Source organism: Ochotona curzoniae, unplaced genomic scaffold (assembly GCF_017591425.1).
Source record: "Ochotona curzoniae isolate NIBS_2020 unplaced genomic scaffold, NIBS_Ocur_1.0 contig_4792, whole genome shotgun sequence".
In the NCBI taxonomy this organism is placed as follows: Eukaryota; Metazoa; Chordata; class Mammalia; order Lagomorpha; family Ochotonidae; genus Ochotona; species Ochotona curzoniae.
The window spans coordinates 13,068,126-13,092,049 of record NW_024466389.1 but is presented as its reverse complement, the minus strand read 5'-3'; the positions used below and the strand labels follow the sequence as shown (position 1 = coordinate 13,092,049).

The window sequence follows — 23,924 nt, the reverse complement described above, 5'->3', positions numbered from 1 at the left end:
ATAACTATTTTCCATTGAAATGAATTATAAGAAAGACGTTTTTGTAAATCTCCTTGCTATCTGGCATCACAGGAGGCAGTTAAAATCTATTTTCTGCATCTATATTCTTTCAGTTGCGACGTGATTTTGAAATACAGAAAACACATCTCAAGATTAAAAAAAAAAATAAAGAACATCTTGCCTCGCATTGATAGCTAGTTGGAAAAGAGTGATACTTTTAAAAGATTTACTTTGTTCATTTGAGGGAGACACAGATCTTCCACCTGCTGGTTCACTCCCTGGATGCCCTCAGTGGCTAACAGCAGAAGCCAGAGGCTTCCGAGTCTCCCACATGAGTGCGGGGGCCCGAGCACTTGGGCTGTCTTCCACTGTTTTTCCAGATGCACTAGCAGGGAGGTGGATTAGAAGTGGAGCTGCCAGGACACAAGTTAGTGCCCATAATGGATGCAGGCATTGCAGACAGAGGTTTTGCTTGCTGTGACACAACTGTCTCCAAAGAGAGGGTTTTTAATAAATTTTTACTTGTTTGGAAGGCAGAATGACAGAGAGAAGGAGTAATAGAGACTGAGAAAGGGAGATCTTTTCTACTGGTTCACTTCCTCAATGGCTACAATAGCCAGGACTTGGCCAAGTGAAGCTAGGAGACCTGTCCCTGGCCGCCTACGTGGGTGGTAAGGCACAGCCCGGACCATCACCCACTGCTTTCCTAGACACATTAGCAGGAGGCTGGATTGGAAGCAGAGAAGCCAGGGCTCTTCCCTGGCATTCTGATGTGGCATCCAGGTCACAAGTGGCAGCTTAACGTGCTGTGCCATTTCCAGCCACAAGTGGTAACTCCTTACAGGTCAATTGCAATGTGGCATCTGAAACCACATCCATAAACTTTTCATAGTTGGTTGTACTAACACCCATTGGTTGGTTTTGCACTTTGAACAGATCTTAACATCACTTGCTCATCATCTGGGAGATGTGGCTGGCTGTTTTACAGATCTTCTGTTCCCTGCTCCTGCACATCTGGGGAGGGGGCAGGTGAAGCTTAGATAGTTGGGTCCTGGGCTGCCTCTTGGGAACTCAGGATGAAGGTCCCAGCTCCTTGCATGTGGGGAGTGATCTGACAGATGGTTGGGTCTCTCTCTCTCTCTCTCCCTCTCTCTTTCTCTCCTTCTTGCAAGTGCTGTTTTATGAAGAAAGCAGAGTGCTTTTATATCTCCCACTTGGTCACAAAGCACTTCAAAGACTGGGTTTAATTAAATGCTTAGGTGGCCACCTCCCCCAGGCCGAGCCAGTGAGGGGAGTCAGCTGAGGCTGGGAGGTTTTCTCGCTGCTTTCTGCCAGGAATCCATGCCGAGGAAGGTGGCGGCGACCAGGGACTCTCGCCTGTGCGTGCCTAGGCGCTGCAGCAGCGGCCACTGTGACTTTTGCGCCTGTTGGCGCTGTAACCAAGCCAGAGTGCCCAGTAGTGTGACAAAAGTAGCTTTGCCTTCATGGACCCCCAGAAAGGGTCCTGGGGTCCTCCACAGGTGCCCACAAACCCCACTTTGAGATCTGCTGGCAGATGGTGTTGTACCCAAGACAGTGGTGTTTGCACTGCTACCATGGGGCCATTGGAGCCCACGTGATTTAGTCTGTGGTAGGGCGGCACTTGCTAAGCCAAGCCCTTGCATACAGATGGGCATGTGGGTCCCCTCTTAGATCCACTGCTGCCTGTCCATGTCCTGTGTGAGCTCAGGCCTGGGGTCGGGGAGCCCCCGGCCAGCTGCTGAAGCCTTGCACACACTGCCTGCAGGTGGAGCATGACCCCACCCATGGTGAACGCTTACTACTCACCCACCAAGAATGAGATTGTGTTTCCGGCCGGGATCCTGCAGGCGCCCTTCTACACTCGCTCCTCGCCCAAGTACGCTGCTGCCGCTGGCTTCCCACCCCATGACGAGCCACCGTGGGAGCGAATACATATCCCCCCACCCTACCCTTGGGGGTCCCTGAGATCTGGAAGCCCCCCAGAGTAGGGGAGCCCCACGTAGGGAGACACTGCCTCATCCCCACCCATGACCGTGCCCCCACTCCAAGGGGGACCAGGAGACGGGAGGGGTGGGTGCCCCATCTCAGAAAGCATCTCCCGTGGTCCCGGGTCCCGGGGTGGTTGCTGATAACTGTGTGGTGCTTGGGTCTGCTCCCTGTGGAGCAGCCAGTGTGGACCTGAGTGCATCTAGCACAGCCCCGGCGGCCTCACCCAGGCCCTGCCTCACCCCAGCTCCGGGGGCGGGCCCCCACCCTCCAGAGGATTCTGCCGTATCTTGGGCCCAAGATCACGGGCCTCGTGACTTGGCTCAAGTTCTCTCTCTTGTCCTCCAGAGCCTTAAATTTTGGTGGCATCGGTGTCGTCGTGGGCCACGAGCTGACTCATGCTTTTGACGATCAAGGTTCGGGTTTCTTGGGGTCCCCTTTCCAGAGCCCAGTGGCTTCCTGTGCCCCTACTCCCGCTTGCTGCCCTTTCACATCTTGGAAGTGGAAGACTTGGAATTTGCATCGTGGCCCTGCCACCTGCTGGCTGTGTGGACTTCAGCCAGCCTCAGCATTTTCCCAGGCCTCTATTTCCTGGCCTGTAAAATGGCTGACCCCAAGCTCTTGTGGTGGCTGGGGGGTGAGCTGTAAAACACACAGGAAAGTCGCCAGAATGGGGGGTGTACATTTCTCTCCCCTGCCCTGGACACGTCAGGGTCCAAGCCCTGGTGCGAGGAGGTGAAATTAGCATGTGCTCCCCAGCCAGCATCAGGATCCCCGCTCTGGTCTCCTGTCCTGAGGACCCTATAGCTAAGGAGGGAGAGGTGGGAACCCTGAGGCCTGGAGCCACTATTTGTACCAGCCTGCCCTCAGTACTGTGGGCATGGACCCTCACATTGGCTGGAGGATGGGGGTAGGTGGACAGACCCCCCCCCCCCGCCATTTCTTCCCGGGAGCTGTGCCAGCAGCAGCGAGTGGGTGAGCCGTTCCGCTTGCCCGCAGGCCGTGAGTACGACAAGGACGGGAACCTGCGGCCGTGGTGGAAGAACTCCTCCGTGGAGGCCTTCAAGCAGCAGACCGAGTGCATGGTGCAGCAGTACAGCAACTACAGCGTGAACGGCGAGCCTGTGAACGGCCGGCACACCCTTGGCGAAAACATTGCCGACAACGGGGGCCTCAAGGCGGCCTATCGGGTGAGCCCCAGCCCAGTGTTGGTGAGCAGGGACCCAGGGCAGCTGCAGCCACAGCCGCCCTCCCAGTTGCTCATCTGTGAAATGGGCTGCTGTAAAGGTTTGCCAAGAAGGTCCTGGCAGAGCCTGGCACACACGTGGGTCACCTGCAGAGTCTGCTTGTTCTGACCATTGCAAGCCAAGGTACCAACACGCCAGGTGGTGGCGAGGGAGAGAAGGGGAGGGGCAGTAGAGCCAGTTATGAGCCCCAGCTTGCCTCGCTGTGCTTTGGCCATGAACACCTGATGCTCGTGGGACCCTGGGCTGTTGGGAAGATGGAGTCGGATGGCTTGGACACAGCCTGGCACTTGGAGAAGTTAGCCAGGGAGATGCCAGCCATGGGGGAAGCAGGGCACGTCCTGACCCCCAGAGGAGAGCGAGGATTCCATGGGCACTCCTGTGAGACACGGGCTGCAAGCACACCCCGCCAGCTCACCATCAGTGTTGGGGTCCTCCCTTGCTCAGGTGACAGCATGGGGCCTGGAAGCACCAGATTACTTGTCCATTCGGAAACAGGCACAGGGACTCTCTGCCCTCCACGTGTTGACTTTTAGATTGGGGGGTCAGAGGCAAGACAGATAGCTAAGACAGGTCTGCTGGCCTGGAAGCCTGCAGCAGAGGCAGGGAGGGGGGGTGTGGGCAGAAGACCCCAGATGGGTAAGGTTGGGGCAGATGGTAAGAAGATGAGGAACCCAGAAGAGGGGGCTGCGGGAGCGGCACGCACGATGCCACGTCCATGCTGAGTGCCTCAGCTCGGCTGCTGCCCCAGCTGCCAGCCCTTGAAGAGCCTGGAGCAGCAGTGATGGTTCAAGCTGCAGGGTCCTGCTGCGTGGAGACCTGAGCTGATTCCCTGCTCCTGAGTTCACCCCAGCCGTCGTGGGCACTCGGGGAATGAGCCATGAGGTGGGAGCTCCTCTCCCTGTCTCTGAAATAAATCGATAATATTAAAATAGGATAAAGTAATGAACAGTGGGAGGAGGGCGGCCAAGGCACGCCTTCTGGAAGGAATGAGGACCAAGTGATGGGCAAGAGGCAAGGAGAAGGTAGTCGTGCGGCCAGTATTGTGGCACAGTGGGTGAAAGTACCACCTGTGACAACAATATCTGATAAGTACCTGTTTGGATCCCAGCTGCTCCGCTTCTAATCCAGCTTCTTGCTCTTGGGAAAGCAGCAGAAGATGACCCAAATGCCTGGGTCATGTGGGAGACTCCGAGTTCCTGGCTCTGACCTGGGCCCAGCCCCTGCCGCTGGGCTGCCCTGGAGAGCCATGGCAGGGCTTTTAAAACAGGAATGAGATGATCTAACTTTTTTTTGAGATTTATTTTTGTTGCAAAGTCAGATATACAGAGAGGAGGAGAGACAGAGAGGAAGATCTTCCATCCAATGATTCACACCCCAAGCAGCTGCAATGGCTGGAGCTGAGTGAATCCAAAGCCAGGAGCCAGGAGCCTCTTCCAGGTCTCCCACGGGGGTGCAGGGTCCCAAGGCTTTGGGCCATCCTCAGCTGCTTTACAAGCCACAAGCAGGGAGCTGGATGGGAAGCAGGGCTGCCAGGATTAGAACCACTGTGCATGCAAGGTCATTAGGCTAGTGCATCAGACCCAATCTAACTTATTCTTTTAAAAAAAAATTATGGGTTATATGGGCACCAGTTCATATCCGGCCACTCCATTTCCCTTCCAGCTCCCTACCTGTGGCCTGGAAAAGCTTAGAGAATAACCCAAAGCCTTGGGAGACCCGGAGGAAGCTCCTGGCCGCTGGCATCAGATTGACTCAACTCTGGCCATTGCAGCCACTTGGGGAGTGAATCAGCACATGGAAGATCTTTCTGTCTCTCCTGCTCTCTCTAAATCTGACTTTCCAATAAAAAAATAATAATAAATATTTAAAATACGTATCTATTTTTATTGGATAGGCAGATTTACAGAGAAGAAGAGAGACAAAGACCGAAATTTTCTGTTGCCGATTCACTCCCCAAATGGCCGCAACAGCCAGAGCTGCGCCCATCTGAGGCCAGGAGCTTCCTCCAGGGCTCCCGTCCAGGCGCAGGTGCCGAGGCTTAGGGCATCCTCCACTGCTTTCCCAGGCTGTGAGCAGGGACCTGGATGAGAAGTGAGGCAGCCAGACACAAGCTTGTGTCTGGAGAAGGATTAACCTGTTGAGCCTTCACCCTAGCCCAGTCTAACTTACTCTTTAGAAGGAAACGCGAAGCCCATGGGCCGGGCCAGATCTCCTGCTCAGCTGTTTTGTGACGTTCTGGGGCGTCGCAGCCACACCCCTTGTTCCTGGGGGTTGGGGGCTGCTCAGCTTCTGGGGCTGTTTATCTCTGGCGCTTCCTGGAAGTCACAGGCTAACGCAGCGTTGCTCTGAGGGGGTCACGGAAGTGGAAGTAGAGGGAGAGTTCTTTATAAAGTTCCTAGGATGATTGTGGCTAGAGGTGGGGTTCCAGCCCCCCAGGAGCCAGCCCTGGCCGACAGCTTGCACCCTGCCCTCCCCCCACTGCGGGCAGGGCCAAGCTCTGTGTTTTCCCCCCGACCCCCCGCCAGGCCTACCAGAACTGGGTGAAGAAGAACGGGCCTGAGCACACCTTGCCCACCCTGGGCCTCACCAACGACCAGCTCTTCTTCCTGGGGTTTGCACAGGTGAGTTCAGGGCAGGCGTGGTCCACCCAGGGGATTCCGAGGGCTAGAGGAGCCAAGGCAGGTCCACGTGGCAGGGACTGTGGCTCCAGGCCCCAGCAGGGATCTCGGTGCCTGGTCACTGAGAGGACCTGGTGATGGCTAAGTCTGTGGGTCTGGAGCGTTCCCAAGGTCCCTAAAACCCTGGGATGCCACCCAGCTGGTCCCTTGAGCTGGCATGCAGCTGACAAACCCCAGGCCACTAGAGGATGTGGGGAGATATTCAGAGCGCCCCCCAAGGCAGTGCAGGAAGAGGCTGCACTGGCTAAAGGAACCCGCTTTGCAGACACCTGCCTTAGAGGGTGTGGGCACAGGGGACCCCCAGCCCGCTGTCCAGTCTTACCACCCAGGCCTGCACCTCAACTCATTCCTCGCTGCTCTGGTGGGAGTACTCCAAGGGCCTGAGGGCCCTAGGTGACTGCCCCCTCCTTGTTGCCCCCGCCAAGGTCTGGTGCTCGGTCCGCACACCCGAGAGCTCCCACGAAGGCCTCATCACCGACCCGCACAGCCCCTCCCGCTTCCGGGTCATCGGGTCCCTGTCCAACTCCAAGGAGTTCTCCCAACACTTCCACTGCCCGTCTGGCTCGCCCATGAACCCTCAACACAAATGTGAGGTCTGGTAAGGGCCTAAGCTGACAGCCACGGAGGAGGGCAGGGGCCAAGGACAAGCCGGCTCCTCCCACTGGCCTCCCCTCGGCCACCCTGGGGTCCTCGCCGGCGCCTGAGGCTTGGTCGCCAACACTGGCTGCCCAGCGCTCAGCCTAGTCTGAGAGCTGCCCTGTGACGGACTTGTAAGGCCAGGGGCATGGGCACCGTGCCAGTGGGCATTTGGCAGCAGGCTGGTGGTTTGCTCAGCAGGCCTCGACCCATCATGACATGGGCAGTGGGACGCAGCCCCGCCCACATCACCACAAAAACCACTGTGTCAAAGGCTTTAAATATATATTTTTGGGGAAACCATTTTGTACCATTGTGGCAAACACTGGAAATCTTCAGGGAGAAAATGCATTTTAAATACTTTTTTTTTAAGGAAAGGATTGGAATATTTATTATGTTGTGCTATCTTTCTAAGTAACCTGTGGACAGGGGAGGTCTCTCATCTGCCAGGCTGGGTTGGGGCAGGGACGTACCCCCTGGCCCCTGACGTCATCTTGTACAGTGGGAGAGCCAGCTTGCCAGTGGCACTGAACTGTGGGCACTGTCTCAGCTCAGCTTGCCTGCAGACTCTGACCCCAGAATCTGACAGTGGGAACCCCAGAAAGAGGGGTCTGCACCCCAAGATTGTGGCTGGGGACCAATGGCCATCGCACAACGAGACTAAGTCAGGACCCTTGAATAGAGTCTGGGGGTATCCAGGTACCCCGATCCAGACTGCGCTGAGACCCACCTGGTGGGTGTCCACCTCCAGTCCCCGGCCCCACCCACTGAACTCGGTCCTCCGTCACCGGCCTGGGCCTGGTGTCCAGGCCATCTCTTAGTGCCTTAGCTGAGGCCACAGCCCCTGTTGCCTGAGGTGCCCTCAATGGAGTCCCCAAGTGTCCTGGAACTCACCAGGGCAGGGCTGTGAAGGGAAGCCCCTGCAGCACCCCCAGGCTGGGGCCCACAGTGCCAGGGCCCCTCCCCAAGGTCATGGCCCTAGGTTCCTCTAGCCCCGACTGCTGTCCTGGGAGGTGGGAGGAGCCCCCAGACACTGATGCAGGGGCGACTGCAGCCTCTCCTGGTGCATCCCAGGCCACTGCACCCCTGCCCGGGAAGCCGGGACCTTCCTGTCCAAGAGGAGCAGATGCTAGCTTGTCTTCTTGTCCCTGCTTGGCCCGGGACAGCCCATGACTGGGGCGGGGCTGCAGAGGAAGCCCAGTCCCCACACGTGGCAGGTCTGACCACTAATCAGAGGAGGGGCTGCCAGTGACCAGCGCCATCGAGGTGGACTTGTCCCAGCCCTGGGGTCCTCTCTGTGCCTCCTCTACCCCCCCCCATCTTCCCACCTTCCCCCTGGAGTGAACCAGTCCTGGGCCTCTTGGGGCGCAAGACGGCAGGCTGCACATGTTGCTTGGGGCAGCGCACGGGAGGGTGTTGGCTTCTCTGTGGGTGCCTGCGAATCTATTTTTTTTGTATTATGTTCTGTGCTACTGTAGTTCGGTGTGGCACTATTGTAATTGAAATAAAGTACTTGTACTGAGAATTATGTGTCTTGAGTGTTCTGGAGAAACGGGGCCATGGCTGGGTTGCCAGCCAGCACAGAACTGCCCGCCCTGCCCTCACATGGTGGGCTGCAGCCCCCAGGCTACTCAGGGCGAGCCCGCTAGCCACGTGCCCGCTTCAGCATTGTCTGTGAGCACCCCCTGCAGGTGAGAGTGGTACATAGCATCATCTTGGAACAAAGGCGTTTCTAGGTTTCTGCTGCTGAGACAGGACAAGTGGAGTAGGGACTGTCCAAGAACCTGGAATTTGCAGGTTCTTCCTTCTACTTGGAATGTGCTTCTCCTGACATCTCTGCCCATTCAGCTCCTATACATCCATCAGTTCCCAGCTTAGCATCACCTCTTCCAGGAAGCCCTTCCTCACCCCTCTCCTCCAAGTCCAGATTGGGGCTGGGAGGTGTGCGACTTCCCCAGCTTCCCTCCCAGGTCCAAGTGCATTAGGCCCTGAGGGTTGCCCTAACACCACACCATACACCTGGTGGCTTACCCAGAGGAAGTGCCCAGTCTCCCAGCGCTGGAGGCTCAATGCCCAAGCCCGAGGTGTTGGCTGGGGGGGCACCTGTCACAGCTTCTCCCCTGCCGCCAGCTTTGTGGCCCTGCGTGGTGTTCCCTGGCTGGTAGGACCATCACCACATCCCTGCTCGGTACCCCCTGGCTGGCTCCCTGCCTGTGTGTGTCCGTCCACTTCCCCCATGTGGGCACCTGCTGTGTTGGAGGAAAGCTATCAGCTCAGCTTCTGTATTTCCAACCAAGGTCACGTTCTCAGTGCTGGGGGTCAGGACTTCACACATGTGCTGCCCCCGGTACCCCAGTACCCAGCCCACAACCATGGTAGGACTCGGTGAACAGCAAGGCCAGGTGGACAGCTCACCACAGCAGCAGCAGTTCAGGGGAGAGGCTGGCATGATCAGAGGACAAGGAGGATGGGGAGCCACAAGCCTTGGCGGGACAGTGGGCGGGGCCAGGACCTGAGCAAACACCAGTTCAGGGACAGATCGCCCCCTGCTGCCCGGGTCCTGCAAGGCCATTCCCGCAGACCCGCTTTCCCAGGGAGCTCAATGCTCTCTGAGATCCCACAAAGGTTGGAGGGACAGTGATGCACTTTTTTTGAAGAGGCAGCAGATCTGCTGTCTGATGGTTCACTTCCCAAATGCTCACAGCAGCTTGGGCTGGGCCCCAGGCCAAAGGCCAGTCATTCAATGCAGGAAGCCATGGCACAGTAGGTTAAACCTCTGCCAGGGATGCTGGCATCCCACATGAGCACGGGTTCAGGTTCAAATCCCAGCTGCTCCACATGTGAGCCAACTCCCTGTTAACGCACCTGGGAAAGCAGTGGAGAATGGCCGAAGTGCTGGGACACCCGCCACCCGTATGGGAGACCCAGATGGACTTACTAGCTCCTGGCTTCAACCTGGCCAGACCCAGCTGTTGTGGCCATATTTGGAAGACAGAATTAGAAAGAAAGTTACAGATCTTCCATCTTCCGGTTCACTCCACAAATGGTTATAACAGCCAGCTTCCATCCAAATGGCAAAAATAGCCATAGCAGGGCCAGGCTAAAGACTGGAACTTGGAACGCGTCCCAGTCTTTCCTGTGGGTGGCAAGGGCCCAGGCACTTGGGCCACCCAGGCACGCTATAGGGAGTTGGATCAGAAGCAGAGGGGCCAGGCCTCAAACCAGCCGCTGTGGGTTCCTGGAGTCGCAAGTGGTGACACAGCCCCTGGTGTTTCATAGTTTTTAAAGGCCTAACCTTGTGTGGAAGATGGCAGAGGCTTCATTCCAGGAAATGAACTTGGCAGCCAATTAATTTAGGAGCTTCGGCCAATCTAGCCAGAAATGGTTCTAGTCTGGATTTTCTTATTGCCATTAGAAATATTGTATTATTGGCCTTTTTTTTTTTTAATGATTATTTGCTTTGAAAGTCAGAGTTCCAGAGGAAGCAGGACATTCTCCATCTACTAGTTGGTTTTTGTTTTTTTGGTTTTTTTTTTTTAATTTATTTATTTATTGGAAAGTCAGATATACAGAGAGGAGGAGAGACAGAGAGGAAGATCTTTTGTCCAATGATTCACTCCCCAAGTGAGCGCAATGGCCGATGCTATGCCGATCCAAAGCCAGGATCCAGGAACTTCTTCCGGGTATCCCACACGGGTGCAGGGTCCCAAGGCTTTGGGCCGTCCTCGACTGCCTTCCCAGGTCACAAACAGGGAGCTAGATGGGAAGTGGAGCTGCCGGGATTAGAACCGGCGCCCATATGGGATCCCAGCGCGTTCAAGGCGAAGACTTTAGCCGCTAGGTCACGCCACTGGGCCCTACTAGTTTGATATTCAGCTGGCAGACAGCACTGGCCCAGGCTTGGAGTCAGGAGCTTCATCTGGGTCTCCATGTAGGTACAGGGACCCAAATACATGGCCATAAACAGGAAGCTGTGTGGGAAGTGGAACAGGAGCACATGAACAGGTGCCCTCAAGGGATGCTGGTGACAGAGAGAAGCTTAGCCTACTATGCCAAGGCACCAATCCCCAAAAGATCTATATTTTTGTGGAGAGAGAGAGAAAGAAGAAAAAGAAAAAGGAGAAATGGAAGCCTTACAAGAAGTGTGTCCAAGATTACAGGAAACCAATCCAAGGCAAACTGGAAGAACAGAGACCACAACGTCAGACCTTGGATGACAGGGGGCTGCAGAGCCAATCGAGCAGGCACATCCTTGTTCATTTCAAAAAACCACCAGCTCTAGCAGCTCTGCCTGGTGACAACAAGAATCCAGACAGCATGGCTGCCCTGCTGGACTCCCACAGGAGGGTGGCCCTACTGAAATGTTTCTCAATGACAGTTTAGAAATGGACAAATGTTAACACATCTGTCCATCACTTTGAGTCTGTCCACTTTTGCTGCTGTCGTCCACCTGACAGCAGGTCTTGAAATAAATGAGACTGATGTTAACGCTGAGCTTGCTGTTTGTTCCAATCATGATTTACTTGGAATGGAGGCAGTTTTTAAGGAGCAACACTGCCATGTAGGCTGTCTAAAAACAAAACTCACCGAAGAGACTGCCTCTTGTTTAGTGTTTAAGCTTCGTCCATCCCGTGGTGTTCCCACTACTGGTAAGAGTGTTTTCAGATGACCTCCACCGGAAAGCTGCCGGGCCTCGCCTCCCTCTGGCTTTGTTGCCATTTGGGGAGTGAACCAAAGGATGGAAGACCACGCTCTGCCTCTTTCTCGGTATAACTTTGCCTTTCAATAAAAACAAAAACAAAAAACCCATAAAAACAGAATGTAGGGATCAGCATTTGGTGTTAGCTGCTAAGACTACCACCTACAATGCCAGTATCCCATATGGGTGCTGGTTCATGTCCCAGTTGCACCAGGGAAAGCAGCAGAGGATGCCCCTGCAACCCACATGGGAGACCTGGAAGATGCTCTGGGCTCCTGGTTTCAGCCTGGTCCAGAAATGGCCATTACGATCATCTGAGAAGTGAAGACCTCTCCCTCTCGGACTCTCCTCTCTATAGCTCTTTCAGAATACATTAATACTATTTTAGAATTAAAAACAATTTATACAGTATGTCCTAGAAGGGAGAGCTTAATAAAGATGATTTTGTTTTTTTGTTTTATTCTTTTGCTCATTCATTCAACAACTATTGAGAACTTACTGTTGTCTAATAATTGTGCTGTGTGCTGGGAGGATGGCACTGAATGAGACATTTTTCTTATTCTTGGCTCTCAAGAATGGCAGTCACTGGCAGGGCGCGAGGCGGGCACTGTAGTGCCTGGGTTACCCCCACTTGCGATCCCACATCTCACACAAGAGTGCCCGTGTCCAGTCCTGTCAGCAGCCTGCTGCTGTGCCTGGAGCAGCAGAGGATGGCCCACGTGCTTGGGTTCCTGCCTCACACATGGGAGAGCAGCATGGGCTCCTGCGTCCTGGCTTCACCGCAGCCCTGGCTGTCGTGGACATTGAGGGAGTGAGCCAGTGATGAGATTTCTTCTATCTCTGCAGCTCTACCTTTCACATAGATAAATAAATCTTTAAAAATATATATAGAGAGACATGGTAGCACCTGGACAAGCCACTTAAAGCCCAGAGAGCTGCAGAACTGTGACCATGGATCTCTCAGAGGTGCCCCTGGGCGGAGAGTGAACCAGCAGCGGGTACTTGCCAGGTGTCCGGCAGGGTGTGTCAGGTAAAGGCAAGGCATGTGTGAAGACAAAGGAGGGGAGACAGGGAGGAAGGGCCACTTTGTGGCTGCATCCTGGGGGATGGGAAGGCCTGGGCTTTATCTTCAGATGGAAGAGGATCCGCAGGGAAGCAAATGATCAGCTTTGGGTTCAGAAAAAGCTGCGCTAGCGCAGCGTGGAGACTAGTCAGGAAGTGGAGAAATCTCACGCACCTGCGCCCTAGCTAGATTCCTTCGCGAGCTGGGAGGCCAACAAGCGGACCTGGGCCAATGAGCTCCTGCCCGCGTCAGTTTTAAGATACGACCACCAGAGGGCGCAAAAGCCAAAGAAGCTTGGGATTCGCCCCGAGTCCTGAGATTCAGAGGAAGTCATGGGATCGCCTCCTCTTGTCTTTCAGGAGGTCGATGCTGGAACGCCATCAGGGCCAGCCTTGCTTTTCCATGGACGTCAGCAAAAGGATAATGAGGCATCTGAAGGAATCCTGTTCTGGGTCCCTGAAAAGTGGGCACTTGTTCCTGCCCCGCAGTTTCCCATCTCGGGAGTCCTGTTACCCATGAGAATGGGACTTTCTGGGCCTTGTGTCATGGAGGGGCTCACACCTTGGTGCTGGAGTTACCTGGGTGTAAGTCCCACCTTCATCCGAAGCTAGCTCTGTGACACTGGTCACGTGACTCACCCCTGTGAGTGGGCAGACACAGCCCTGACATTCCGACATGGTCCAGCCATTCTTAAGCATAGTTGTTGGTTCATGATAATGACCCGATTCACGTTTATATTTCAGACGGAAATTTCTTTTGCATTTCTCAAGATCTTCATTAATTTCCAGTACTGAGCTCTGCTAGTGATTCCTCTTGGGACATTCAACTAGGTCATTTCCCTTTTCTTTTTCTTTCTTTTTAAGATTTATTTATTTGAAAGGCAGAGAGATGGAGGAGAGAGGCAGAAAGAGAAAGAAAGAGATGTTTCGTTGGCTGGTTCACTTCCCAAATGGCTGCAATGGCCGGGGCTGGGCCAGGCTGAAGCCAGGAGCTCAGGTCTCCTCTGTGGGAGGCAGGGTCCTTAACACCGGGGCCATCCGATGCTGGTTTTTGAGAAGTATTAGTAGGAAGCTGGACGGGAAGCAGAGCAGCCAGGATTTGAACAGATGCTCACATACGTGTGCTTGGGTTGCAAGCAGCAGCTTTGTCCTCTGCACCACAATGCTGGTTCCTCCTTCCTCAGTGTGTGTGTGGGGGGGGCGGCGGTGGAAAGAGCCCCCTGCCCCCCCACAGCACAGGCTGTTTCCATTCTCCCTTCTTCTCCCCAGTTACCCGTCATTTATCCATTCTTCCAACAGCTCTGTGCCGAATGACGCCAGGTGCAGGAAACAAAGCAGAGCCACATCAAAGCAGGTGTCAGTCACGGGTGCCAGTCCACCAAGCAGAAGCGGATCTGCTCCAAGCCCTTCGCTCCCTCCTCCTCCGGTCCATCCTGGCAGGTTATTTTGTGTTTGGAACAGACAAGTGCTGGGAGTTTCTTTCCAAGCATCTGTGTGTGTGGCTGTGTACTCACACAGGGGCACACACACACATTTATATATAACATTGCAGCAGCGTTGTCATGGGAACCATTTTTTGGTGTCCTGTGAGTGGCAGAGCATTCATGGAATACCCCCTGCATGCCCTTTTGTCTGGCACAAAATCCTTCCCCAAGAGCCATGGCTGGCCTTTTTTCATCATTGCTATTTATTTTTCTCAGCAATCCTCTCAGCAACCAATGAACTTGACCAAGGGAGCTGAACATTGGTTCAGTGGATGGTAGAGCAAGATCTTCCAGGCATTCGCAAACCTGGTGACCCAGCTAGGTTGGCTAGGTCGGTGTGGGCTTTTGCCTTTCCTAACCATTGATTTGGGAACGTTGAAGGGTGTGGAGATGATGTGGACAAAATGACAAAAGGCAGCCAGCAATGCGATTTTCACAAAGGGCAGCTGCAGCAGTGGAGTTTAAACTTAATGAGCCATGCCAGGGCGGCACAGGTGGGATGCCTGCAGGAAGCTGGGTGAGGAGTCTGCCCTCCAAGCAAGTGCCTGCCCGGGGTGCCCATCTGGGCCCTAAACCCATCCCAGAGGCTCTGCCTGTGTCATTGCCATTGATCCTGAGCCAGCTCAGTGAGAGGGACACTGCTTTCGCCAGTGGCAGCCTGCGGAGGAGCCCAAGGAGTGGCGAGGCTGAGACAGGAGCACAGGCAGGCCCGGCTCCAGAGCCTGGGCCTTCCCACTGACTGGCTCTGCTCTCTGCCGCAGCCCGAGTTCAAGTCAAGACATCAAGTGTCATGGCTTTGCAGGCTGAGAAGTTGGCAAGCTTGGGACAGGGGTCTGCTGAGAGCCCCATGCTGCCTGCTGGATCCTGTGGGTGCAACAGTGCAGACCCGCTAACTCCTGCTTCTTATAAAGTGCCTCATGACATCCTCGCCCACCCCCTCACCTCCTCAAACCCTAATACTTTCCCAAAGTTTTCACTTCTAAACACCATGGGGATTCAGTTTCCAACACGTTGGATTTGGGGTACACAGTGAGAACATAGCACCACTTTCTACATCCTGTTCCCCCGTCACTTCTGGGACCTTGAATAGGGTGAGGACCAGTGAGGAGTGGCAGCCTGAGCTTCCACACATCCCAAGGCCCAGGTGGTGGTGGCATGGATGGCTGTGAGGGCGACTGCTGAGCCCAGAGTAGGGCTGGGGTCTTGAGGATGTGCTGTGTACCTGGCACGTGGTCATTCATTTCCTGTGTTGTTGCTAGTGCAGGGCCCCTGCTGGCCCAGAGCAAGGTTTGGTCCCACAGCCTGTGTCCTCCGAGGGCTGCTGCTGGCTGAAACACGGGGAAGGGCCAAGGGAGGGGGCGGGGGTTCTCGCTTCTCACTGCTCCCATTGCTCCAACTTTCCAGCCTGCAACCTTGGCTGCAGCGTCCACCCTCCCGTCATCTTGTGCTGCAGATGGGCGAAACCAAAGCCCAGAGGATGCAGTGACTCTGTGAAGGTCTCAGCACCGGGATGGGAGCCAGGGCCTGCTGTCTTCCTGTGCTGCTGCAGGAGCACCGCACCTTCCTCCTCCCCCATCACACCAGGATGCAGGCTGCAGTGCCCAGGGAAAGGCTCATGTGCTGTCCCGGGAGCAGGGGGCAGGGGCTCCCATCTCCCCAGGTAGACAAGTTCCCTAAGTCTGCTGCAGTGGAGCTGTCCTTGGCTGCTCAGCTATTTAGGGAGCACTTGTGTGTGCACCTCCTCCGTGCTGGGCACTCAGCAGTGTGTGTGCCTGAAGGCCGCAGTGCCTGTCCCTGGATGTTGACGAATGAGTGGACTGGTGGGAATCTGGGGTCTGGGACATGGGGCCCCTGGCTGCAGGCTGATGCCTGCTGTGCACGGCTGACATTCCCTAAAAGGTCAGGGGCTCGATGCTGCACTCGGGTTTAAGAAGAGGCAAAAGAAAACAATGCCCTTGGCCACCGTGGAAGCTCCAAAATGAAAGAGGTTTTCATCTTCTCTTTACATGCAAAAAGCAAGGAGCAGTACTGCGCCCAGGCCCTTTCTGGCTTCATGGCAAAGATACAGAAGCAGATGTTTCTGGACTGACTGTGGACCGGGCACCAGCCTGCAGGTGGAAGAGAATCATGAGAAGGGAGCAGCCCAGAAAGAACCAGCAGAAGGGACCAAGTTAAGAAAGCGGGTCAGCGAGGGGCGCTGGGGGCAGCCTGAGTGGGGTCTCAGGACCAAGAGAACTCCCAGGCCACCACAAGCAGGAGACACTCCAGGTGGGAAGCCTCAGGGACAGGAAAGGGCGTGGCACCTCAGTGTGTTGCAGAGACTGGCAGAGGTGACAAGCTGCAGGTGTCTTGCGGAGGGCCCTGCACGGCGCCCACTTTCCCCCACACAGGATGAGAACTAACCCTCCTCTTCAACTTCTCCACTCAAATGGAACAGGCGTGTAAGGAGGTTGGGGGGGGGGTGGGAAAGCAATGATTGCCAAATATGGGAAATGGAAAAAATGTTCGTGTGTAGAATTAATTCTGCATTGCTGCTATTTCCATTCTCACGCTGCTGGGAAGAGGGCAGCACAGCAGCGGCCAGTCTCTTTCCAGGTGTCTGGAGTGTGTGCAAGCCAGCTCTCACGGAGATCATGGGAGCCAGCCTGCAGCGTGGCGCCAGCTGTGGGCATCTGCAAATCCAGCTTCCTCTTCTTGCCATTAGATATGGGGTACATCAGAGCCTGGGATTTTCCCAAGGCAGCAGGCTTGGCAGGAGGTTTTAAATGGCCTCAGGCTCCAGCAGGGCCTGGGGAAGGCTGGGCCACCCAGGAGAGAAGGATGAGGCTTCCAGATTCCAGATGGACTGTGTGACTGTGGGAAGGTGCTTCCCTTGGAGGGTGCTGGGGCCCAGCAAGGCAGGAGCTAACAGGATCTCCCCGGCCCAGGCCGGTGGAGGTATGGCCTGATCTGACACCAAGCAGCCCAACGGGTCTGGCGTGCGCATGGGTCATGCTCAAATAGTTTAGCCTTGCCCCTAGGTGCCACAGCGAATTCCTGGACACGTGGGGGTGGGTAGCAGACGAGGGAGAGAGGTGGCTCCTGCCGTGTTCACTTCCTACATGCAGGCACTATCAGCGCTCAGGGTCACTGGCATTTTTATCAGCAAGACACCCTCATGGTTGGCATCCATTTGCTGGACACCGTTAAGAAGCAGGAAATTGACAAGCTTAAACATTTTTTGATTTACTTTTGAGAAGCATCCACACAGAGACAGGGACAAAGAGAGAGGCCTCCCCTCTGCGGGTTCACTCCCCAGATGCCTGCAGTGACCAGGACTGGGGTCGCAGGAAGCCAGAAGCCGAGAACCCAGTCCAAGCCTCACGTGACAGGCACTCAACCACCTGAGCATCACCTGCTGCCTTGCAAGGTGGGCGTTACTAATGCTGGCAGCTGGAAGGACATTGGGAGCAGAACCAGCGCTGGAACTCAGGTCTGGGAAAACAGCAGAGGATGCCAGAGTCCTTGGGCCCCCCTGGTTTCAGCCTGGCCCAGTCTTTTATAGTAGCCATCATTCATCGGCTGGTTTACTCCCTAAATAGTTACAATGGCTAGGGCTGGGATAAAGCCAGGAGCCTAGAACTCCTACATGGATGCAGGAGCCCATGTACTTGGGAAATCCTCTCTGCTGCTTTCCCAGGCTCATTGGCAGGGAGCTGGACTGGAAGTGGAACACCCAGGCCTCAGATAATGACCCTTATGGATGCTGGTGTTGCCGGCAGAGGCTTAACCAACAGGGCCAACAGGGCCACAACACCAGCCCCTGTGATGATACTTTATAAAAAGCTGTGGGGAGAGGCATTTAGTCCATAGTTAAGATGGTTGTGGCCTGGGTTACATCATGAAGAATATATTTCAGATGTCTCACTGCAAAAATGGTAAGTGATGGGAACTTTAACTCGACTTGATCATCCTATATTATATCCATGCACCTATATTATATATATTGTATTTCATAAATGTATACAGCTATGGGAGGTGGCATCCCCATTGGGTGCTGGTGCATGTCCTGGCTGCTCCATTCTAATCCAGCTTCCTGCTTTTGCCCTAGAAAAGCAGTGGAGGCTACTCCAAGTCCTTGGGTCCCTGTGCCCACTTAGGAGACACAGAAGTTCCTGGCTCCTGACTTTGGCTAGGCTTAGCTCTGACTGCTGTGGCCATCTGGGTTGTGAACAAGCAGATGGGAGATCTCTGCCTCTCCTTTCTCTGCAACTCTGCCTTTCTAATAAAAACAATAAATTAAAAAAACACTGCAGGTGATCATTTGAAAAAAAAAAAGATATAACCATGATTTGTCAAACAAAATAGTAGGGGAGGCCACCTGATCAGGTGGTTGGGGCAGCTGTTACACACCTGGATCCTGCATGGCCTTCCTGGGTTTGGTGCCCAGCAGTGGTTTCCAATCCCAGTTTTTGGCTAGTGCTGACCCTGGAGACGACAGCGGTGGCTCAAATAACTGGGTTCCTGCTGCTGCCCACGTGGGAGGCCAGGGCTGAGCGCCTGACCCTTCCCTTCGGTTCTGGCTATTGAGGACATCAGAGGAAGGAAGCAGCACATGGGTGACTATCTGGCTGTCCAACACATCTTTCACAAAGTTAAGAAATTGTGTTAAAATATGCTTAGTAACATTTGCTGTCTTTTAAAGTTGCTTTAAAAGGCAAAGTTATGGGGATGAAAGGAAGACAGATCTTCCATCTGCTGGTTCATTCCCCAAATGATTGAACATCTGGGGCTGCACCAGGCTGAAGCCAGGACCCAGAAGCTGCTTCTGGGTCTCCTGTATGGTTGCCAAAGACGCAAGCACTTGAGCCATCTTGTACTGCTTTTCCAGGACATCAAGCAGGGAGCTGGATTGAAAATACAGCACCCAGGCCTTGAACTGCTACCCACATGGGATCCCTGAATCAAAGTGGCAGCTTAATCCAGTGTGCCACAATGCTGGCTCCTACTAGGTACCTTAACCACTTTTTTTTTTTTTTAATTTAACAGAGAGAGAGAATCTTCTGTCTGTTGGTCTATTCCTACAATAGTGAGGGCTGTGTCAGGAGCTGGTCATTCAGTCTGGCCCTGCCACGCAGGTGCCAGGGGTATGAGCAGTTGTCTGCTGCTTCCCGGGATTGAATGAGTTAGAAGCTGGGTCAGTAGTGGAGGAGCTAGGTAGGATATTCCCACCTGGGATGCAGGTGTGCCACGCTGTGCTTGCTGTGCTCATCACCCACTCCCAAATAGACTGCCTCAGCTTCTCCATGGTAATATTGTTTGTTCCCTCTCTCAGCTTGGGAAAGAACTATCTGATACTGTAGTGCATGGCAATGTTGTGGTCATCTCCAGGGGAAGATGAGAACAGGAAGTCATTATGCAGTGTGGCCAGAGGGCTGGGACAGGCTGGCCCCAGGAGAAGTGACAGCAACAGTGAATCAGAGCTGTGACAGGCCCTGAGGTTGCCCGGCTGCCTCCCTGGCCTGCGGCCCTGCTCCTGAGTCCCACAGACAGCTCCTGCAGTTCTTCACTCCCTTCCAGGCCGACTTGTTATCTTGGCAAACAGCCCAGAGAAGTTAGAAAACTTGCTTAAGGTTGTGCAGCTCATGTGTAAGGGTTGAACCCAGATGTGTCTCCATATCTCATGACCTCTGAAAGAAACCACTAGTCACATGTCACTTAACCATTGGGCCATGGGATATTCAGAAGGACACAACTTGACCAGAACAAGCATTGCAACCCATCATAAACACGTGTGCAGTACAGGGAGCAGGGCAAAGCAGTCATTTCCCTTCCTTTCCAGTGCACGTCAGATGAGAGTCACACGGCTTCTTCCTTTTGTTCAAAAGACTCTGGGTCTACTGAGGCCCTCTGCCCACATGACAGGTCTGGGAGGATGCGTGCTCGGCTCAGGGTGATGCGCCTCATGGTGAGAAACCCTGCAGGTCTTTGCTGGAGGCTTCTTTGGGCTATGCAAGAGCGACTGGCAGCTCCAAGACACTGCTGTTTCAAGTCCCTCTTCCCTCACCCCGAGCCCTGAGCTGTGCGACCCTGCCCTTGAGTGACTCAGGGGAATGCCAAACTCATGCTTATTTGATGATCCAGAAAACTTTATAAACTATTAAGGAGAACTAAATACATAGGCGATTTTGTTCATGTTTATTTGGGAGGTGCGCGCGCGCACACACACACACACACACACACACACACAAACACAAATACAGCACAGAAAGCTTCCCTCTGCTGGTTCACTCCCCAACAATGGCCAATTAGGGTGCGGGGGAGCAAGTGGAGACCTGGAAATCAATCCACGTCTCCCTTGTGGAAGGCAGAACTCAATTTCTGCAGCCATTATTGCTGCCTCCCAGGCTATGCAGCACCAGCTACAGTCAGGGCTGAAATCAAGCCTAGGTACTGTAATGTGCAGCTTTTTTTTTTTTTTTTTAAGTTATTTTGACAGGCAGTGAGAGTGAGACAGAACTTTTCCATTTTACTCCCTAAAATGCCACACTGCCACGGATGCTGAGCCTGGAACTCCACCTGTTCTCCCATTGTGTGGTGGGGCCAAGCTGCCTTTCCAGGTGCATTAGCAGGGAGCTAGATCAGAAGTGGAGCAGCTGGGACTCAAACTGGTGCTCAAATGGGATGAAGACATTACAGGCAGTGGCTTAATTTGTTATGTTACTGTGCTGGCGTGTGCGTGTCTATTTACACACACACACACACACACACACACACGTATTTTTCTACAACTTGTTGATTAGAAAGGCAGAATGACAGAGATGGATGAGACAGAGACCTTGCAGCCCCTGGTTCATTCTTCAAGTGCACGCAACAGCTGGGCGAAGCCAGGCCAGAGCTAGGAGCTCCGTCAGTATCTCCTCTGTTGGATGGCAGAGACCTGGCACTTGGGCCAACAGCTGCTGCCTTCCAGTCTAATTATCAGGAAACGATCCACAGAGCCAAGCAGCTGGCACTTGAAGCAGGCACACAGGTGTGGGCATCACAACTCATAGCTTAACCTGTTGTGCCATAACGCTAGTCAGTGTTAACTAGCATTTTAATGGCTAGTCTCATGAAGATTATTTTAAGTAACTAAGCAACATTCTCATGTAAATGAATAATAATAGCCAAAATACATCCCCAAGTGACTATGAGCCAGGGACCGAACTAAATACATTATTTCTCATGATAATTTAAGGAGATAGAATCTTTACAGAGGGAAAAAAACAGACTTGGAGCGGTTGAAAGTCTTCTGTAAGGTCAGACAGCTAACGAAATGGCAGGGTTGAGGTTCAAGCTCCAGTCATTTGACTCCAGTGGCTGCACCTGAATTGCCCAACACTGAGAGTGACCACACAGACAAGCATCCGGTGCCAAGGAGGCTTGGAAGAGCAGTGAGAGACAGAGGCTGCCTGGAGGAGGTGATGCCTGACTCACGTAGCAGGAAATGGGCCAACTGCTCCAGGGAGTAAAATGGCTTGGAGCTCCCCAGGAGGAGCCAGTCAACAGCCATCCCTGCCAACACCCCGTGGTGTGCCATCTTCCTTGCCAACACCCCACACGGTGGCTGCAGCCCTGGAGTGCAGGTGAAGGGGAGCAGGTAGGAAGCAGAGCCCACATCTTGAAGGATCTTGGATCCTGAAGAAAAGGGGAGCCCTTCTCTTCACAGGAAAGCTAACCAGTTCAACCTTTACAGACGGTGCTTCCTGCTGCAGGGAAGGCTGCTCTGCTGATGGTGGGGCAAATGAGAGCCCAGGTCAGATGCCTCGGGTTTGTTTTCCAGCACTTCCACTTTAGAAACCATACAGGTTGCTTCCTCACAACTTGAGATCTCAGTTTATTTGTAAATGAGATCTGATAACACCTTACAGAGTGGGCGGGAGGAATGAGTTCACTTCAGAGGAATGTCTAGCAGCACTGCAACCCAGCACGGAGTGGGCGGGGCGGGGCTGGGCAGGGCCTGGTCTTCCACGGGGACAGGATGGCAAGAGCGCCACCTTTTTGACTTTGCTCCCTGCGAGCTTCCCGTTTGATTGCTCGAGGCCAGGATCTTATCACAACTCTATTATTTTGCCCAAGGTCTATGTGTTTATCAAAGAGATAATGTTCATGGAGTGCTTAGCCAAGACCAGGCACACAGTAATTGCCTGATGCTTGTAGCTATTATTAAGTTAGAAAATGAAACCAGCTCAGAAAAGCATAACAATTAAGTAATTATCAGTCTGTTATCACCCTCATTCTGCTGGGGAAGGGAGCCGATTTTGATTGGGATAAGGAAGTGTGGAGCTCACAGGATGCCCAAGAAGAATCTAGAAAAGTGAAGGACCACTCTGAACTCCCCCCCAACACACCTGTAGGAAAAACTTCCAAAGTTAAACAGTCAGTGTTTCAGGGAAAGTGTGATGTCTGAGATTCAGTTGCCTCTGGGGACGCCAAGCCTTCCTGCACCCCCTGTCCGAGGGGCTGGCCTCTGCTGGGCTCCTGTGAAGGCAGTGCAAGCTGGCCCAAGTGCTTCTCCCCACACGGGAGACTCATGGCGACCACCAGGCTCCTGGCTTCAGCCTGGCCCAGCTGTGGCTGTTGTGGGCATTTGGAAAAGAATAATCTCTCTTGCCTTCTCTCAAATTAAAAAAAAAAAATCTATAAAAAATAATAATCGGCGGTTACAAGTTAACACAGCTTAGGATGGCAAAGGATGAAGTACTGCTGTTTCCTGCCCAGAAATGAAATGGCGCTTCCTTTGTAATGTCAGGAACTGTGGAACCCCAGCCAAAGGGAGATGTTTGCGTGTGTGCATGTGCGGTTTTGTCTTCTTCTAGACTCTCTTTTGTGCCAAACAGAGGGAGCATTTGGCGCTCTTAAGGATTGTAAAGAAGTCTTTGTGAATTAAGCATTGTAAAAAGCAAAACCCAAAATCATAGGGTGGCAGTGTGAGGCGGCAGGAGGCCCCAGAGCCTCGAAGGCGCACCTGTGCCGATACCCCGGCCATGTGACCCCGAGGGAGTCAGCTGTCCTTTGAGCCTCAATCTTGTTGACATCCTCGGAGCCTCAGCGTTTTGTCAAGTGAGCGCTACCTTCTCCATAGGCCAGGGTGAGGATGAGTAAAATACTGGCTGCTCCTCTTGCAAACCACTCCCGGAGGAAGCTCGCTCCCCAAAGCTGGCGATTGCTCCCCGCCCAATGCTTTGGTGTTTGGGACCGGGCCCGACTCTGTTCGACGTGGGGCGTGCGGTCATGGGATACCATAGCATCCAGCTGGGGAGAAACGGGGCCTTATCAACAAGTGCCACCCTGGCACAGCGCCACTGCGTCTTGGGGTGAGCCTGGCCAGCGGTCGGCACACAGAGGCCTCGGGCAAGGCAGCTGATAAGATATAAGGAGGGCCCCGATTGCGTCCCCAGGCAATCTGGGAGGCAGTAAGGCTGATCCTGGTGAAAGTGGAATTCAGGTTCGAGTCTGGCTCTGTGTGACCTTGGGCTAGTCACTTTCCCCCCTCGGAGCCCCCAGGATCCCCTGAGGGAAGGGGTCTCCACATTCCATATCCCCGCTAGCTGCCGTGTCGACATAATGGACGCCTGGGCGTCGCTAAGGGCGGGCGAGAGGTGTTTGTTAGGCTACCACGCCCCCGCGGCAGGTCCCTACCCTCGGGTTTCCTTCTGCTTCAGCCGCTCCTTCCACACCCACCGAGATTTCTCGCCTCTCCGCCCCTGCGGCCCACCGGCGCCCACGGCCGTTACTATTGTTCTTGGACGCGGGGCCGCAGAAGAGGGTTCGCGAAGGCCAGACCTCGCCTCGGGTCTCTCCTCCCGCCTCGCGCCCCCGCCGCCCCGAGCCCCAGAAGCCCCTTTCGCCGATCTTTGCCGAGAAAGGGAGACGGCACCAGAGCGCTCGCGAAAGGCGGCCGAAGACGCGCCCGAGCGCTTCCGAAGACTCCCGACCGCTCACAGGCTCCGGAAAGAGCCGAAGGGACTTCCCACCCTCGGCCTCCCGAGCCCTTCCGGAAAAGGCCGAAGTTGTCCGAGCGGCCGTCCTGCCGGACTGCTGGAGGCGGCCGCAGCGCCATGTTGGATGCTCTGCTCGTTGAGTGAAG

The 23,924-nt window shown here is 54.2% G+C and overlaps 1 protein-coding gene across 3 annotated transcripts in view; it reads left to right on the top strand.

Annotated features, from left to right (window-relative positions):
- ECE1 (endothelin converting enzyme 1) overlaps window positions 1–8,093 on the top strand; it is a 98,580-nt gene extending 90,487 nt beyond the window's left edge. For 2 of the 3 annotated variants that reach the window (XM_040988039.1, XM_040988038.1), the window contains 5 exons: window positions 1,787–1,897; window positions 2,356–2,423; window positions 3,007–3,197; window positions 5,780–5,875; window positions 6,358–8,093. In XM_040988039.1, the coding sequence (XP_040843973.1) occupies window positions 1,787–1,897; window positions 2,356–2,423; window positions 3,007–3,197; window positions 5,780–5,875; window positions 6,358–6,534 (643 nt within the window). In that variant the 3' untranslated portion in view covers window positions 6,535–8,093. The remainder of the gene's footprint in view (window positions 1–1,786; window positions 1,898–2,355; window positions 2,424–3,006; window positions 3,198–5,779; window positions 5,876–6,357) is intronic. The other variant, XM_040988040.1, reaches the window with a different exon arrangement.
- Window positions 8,094–23,924: the final 15,831 nt, after the last annotated feature.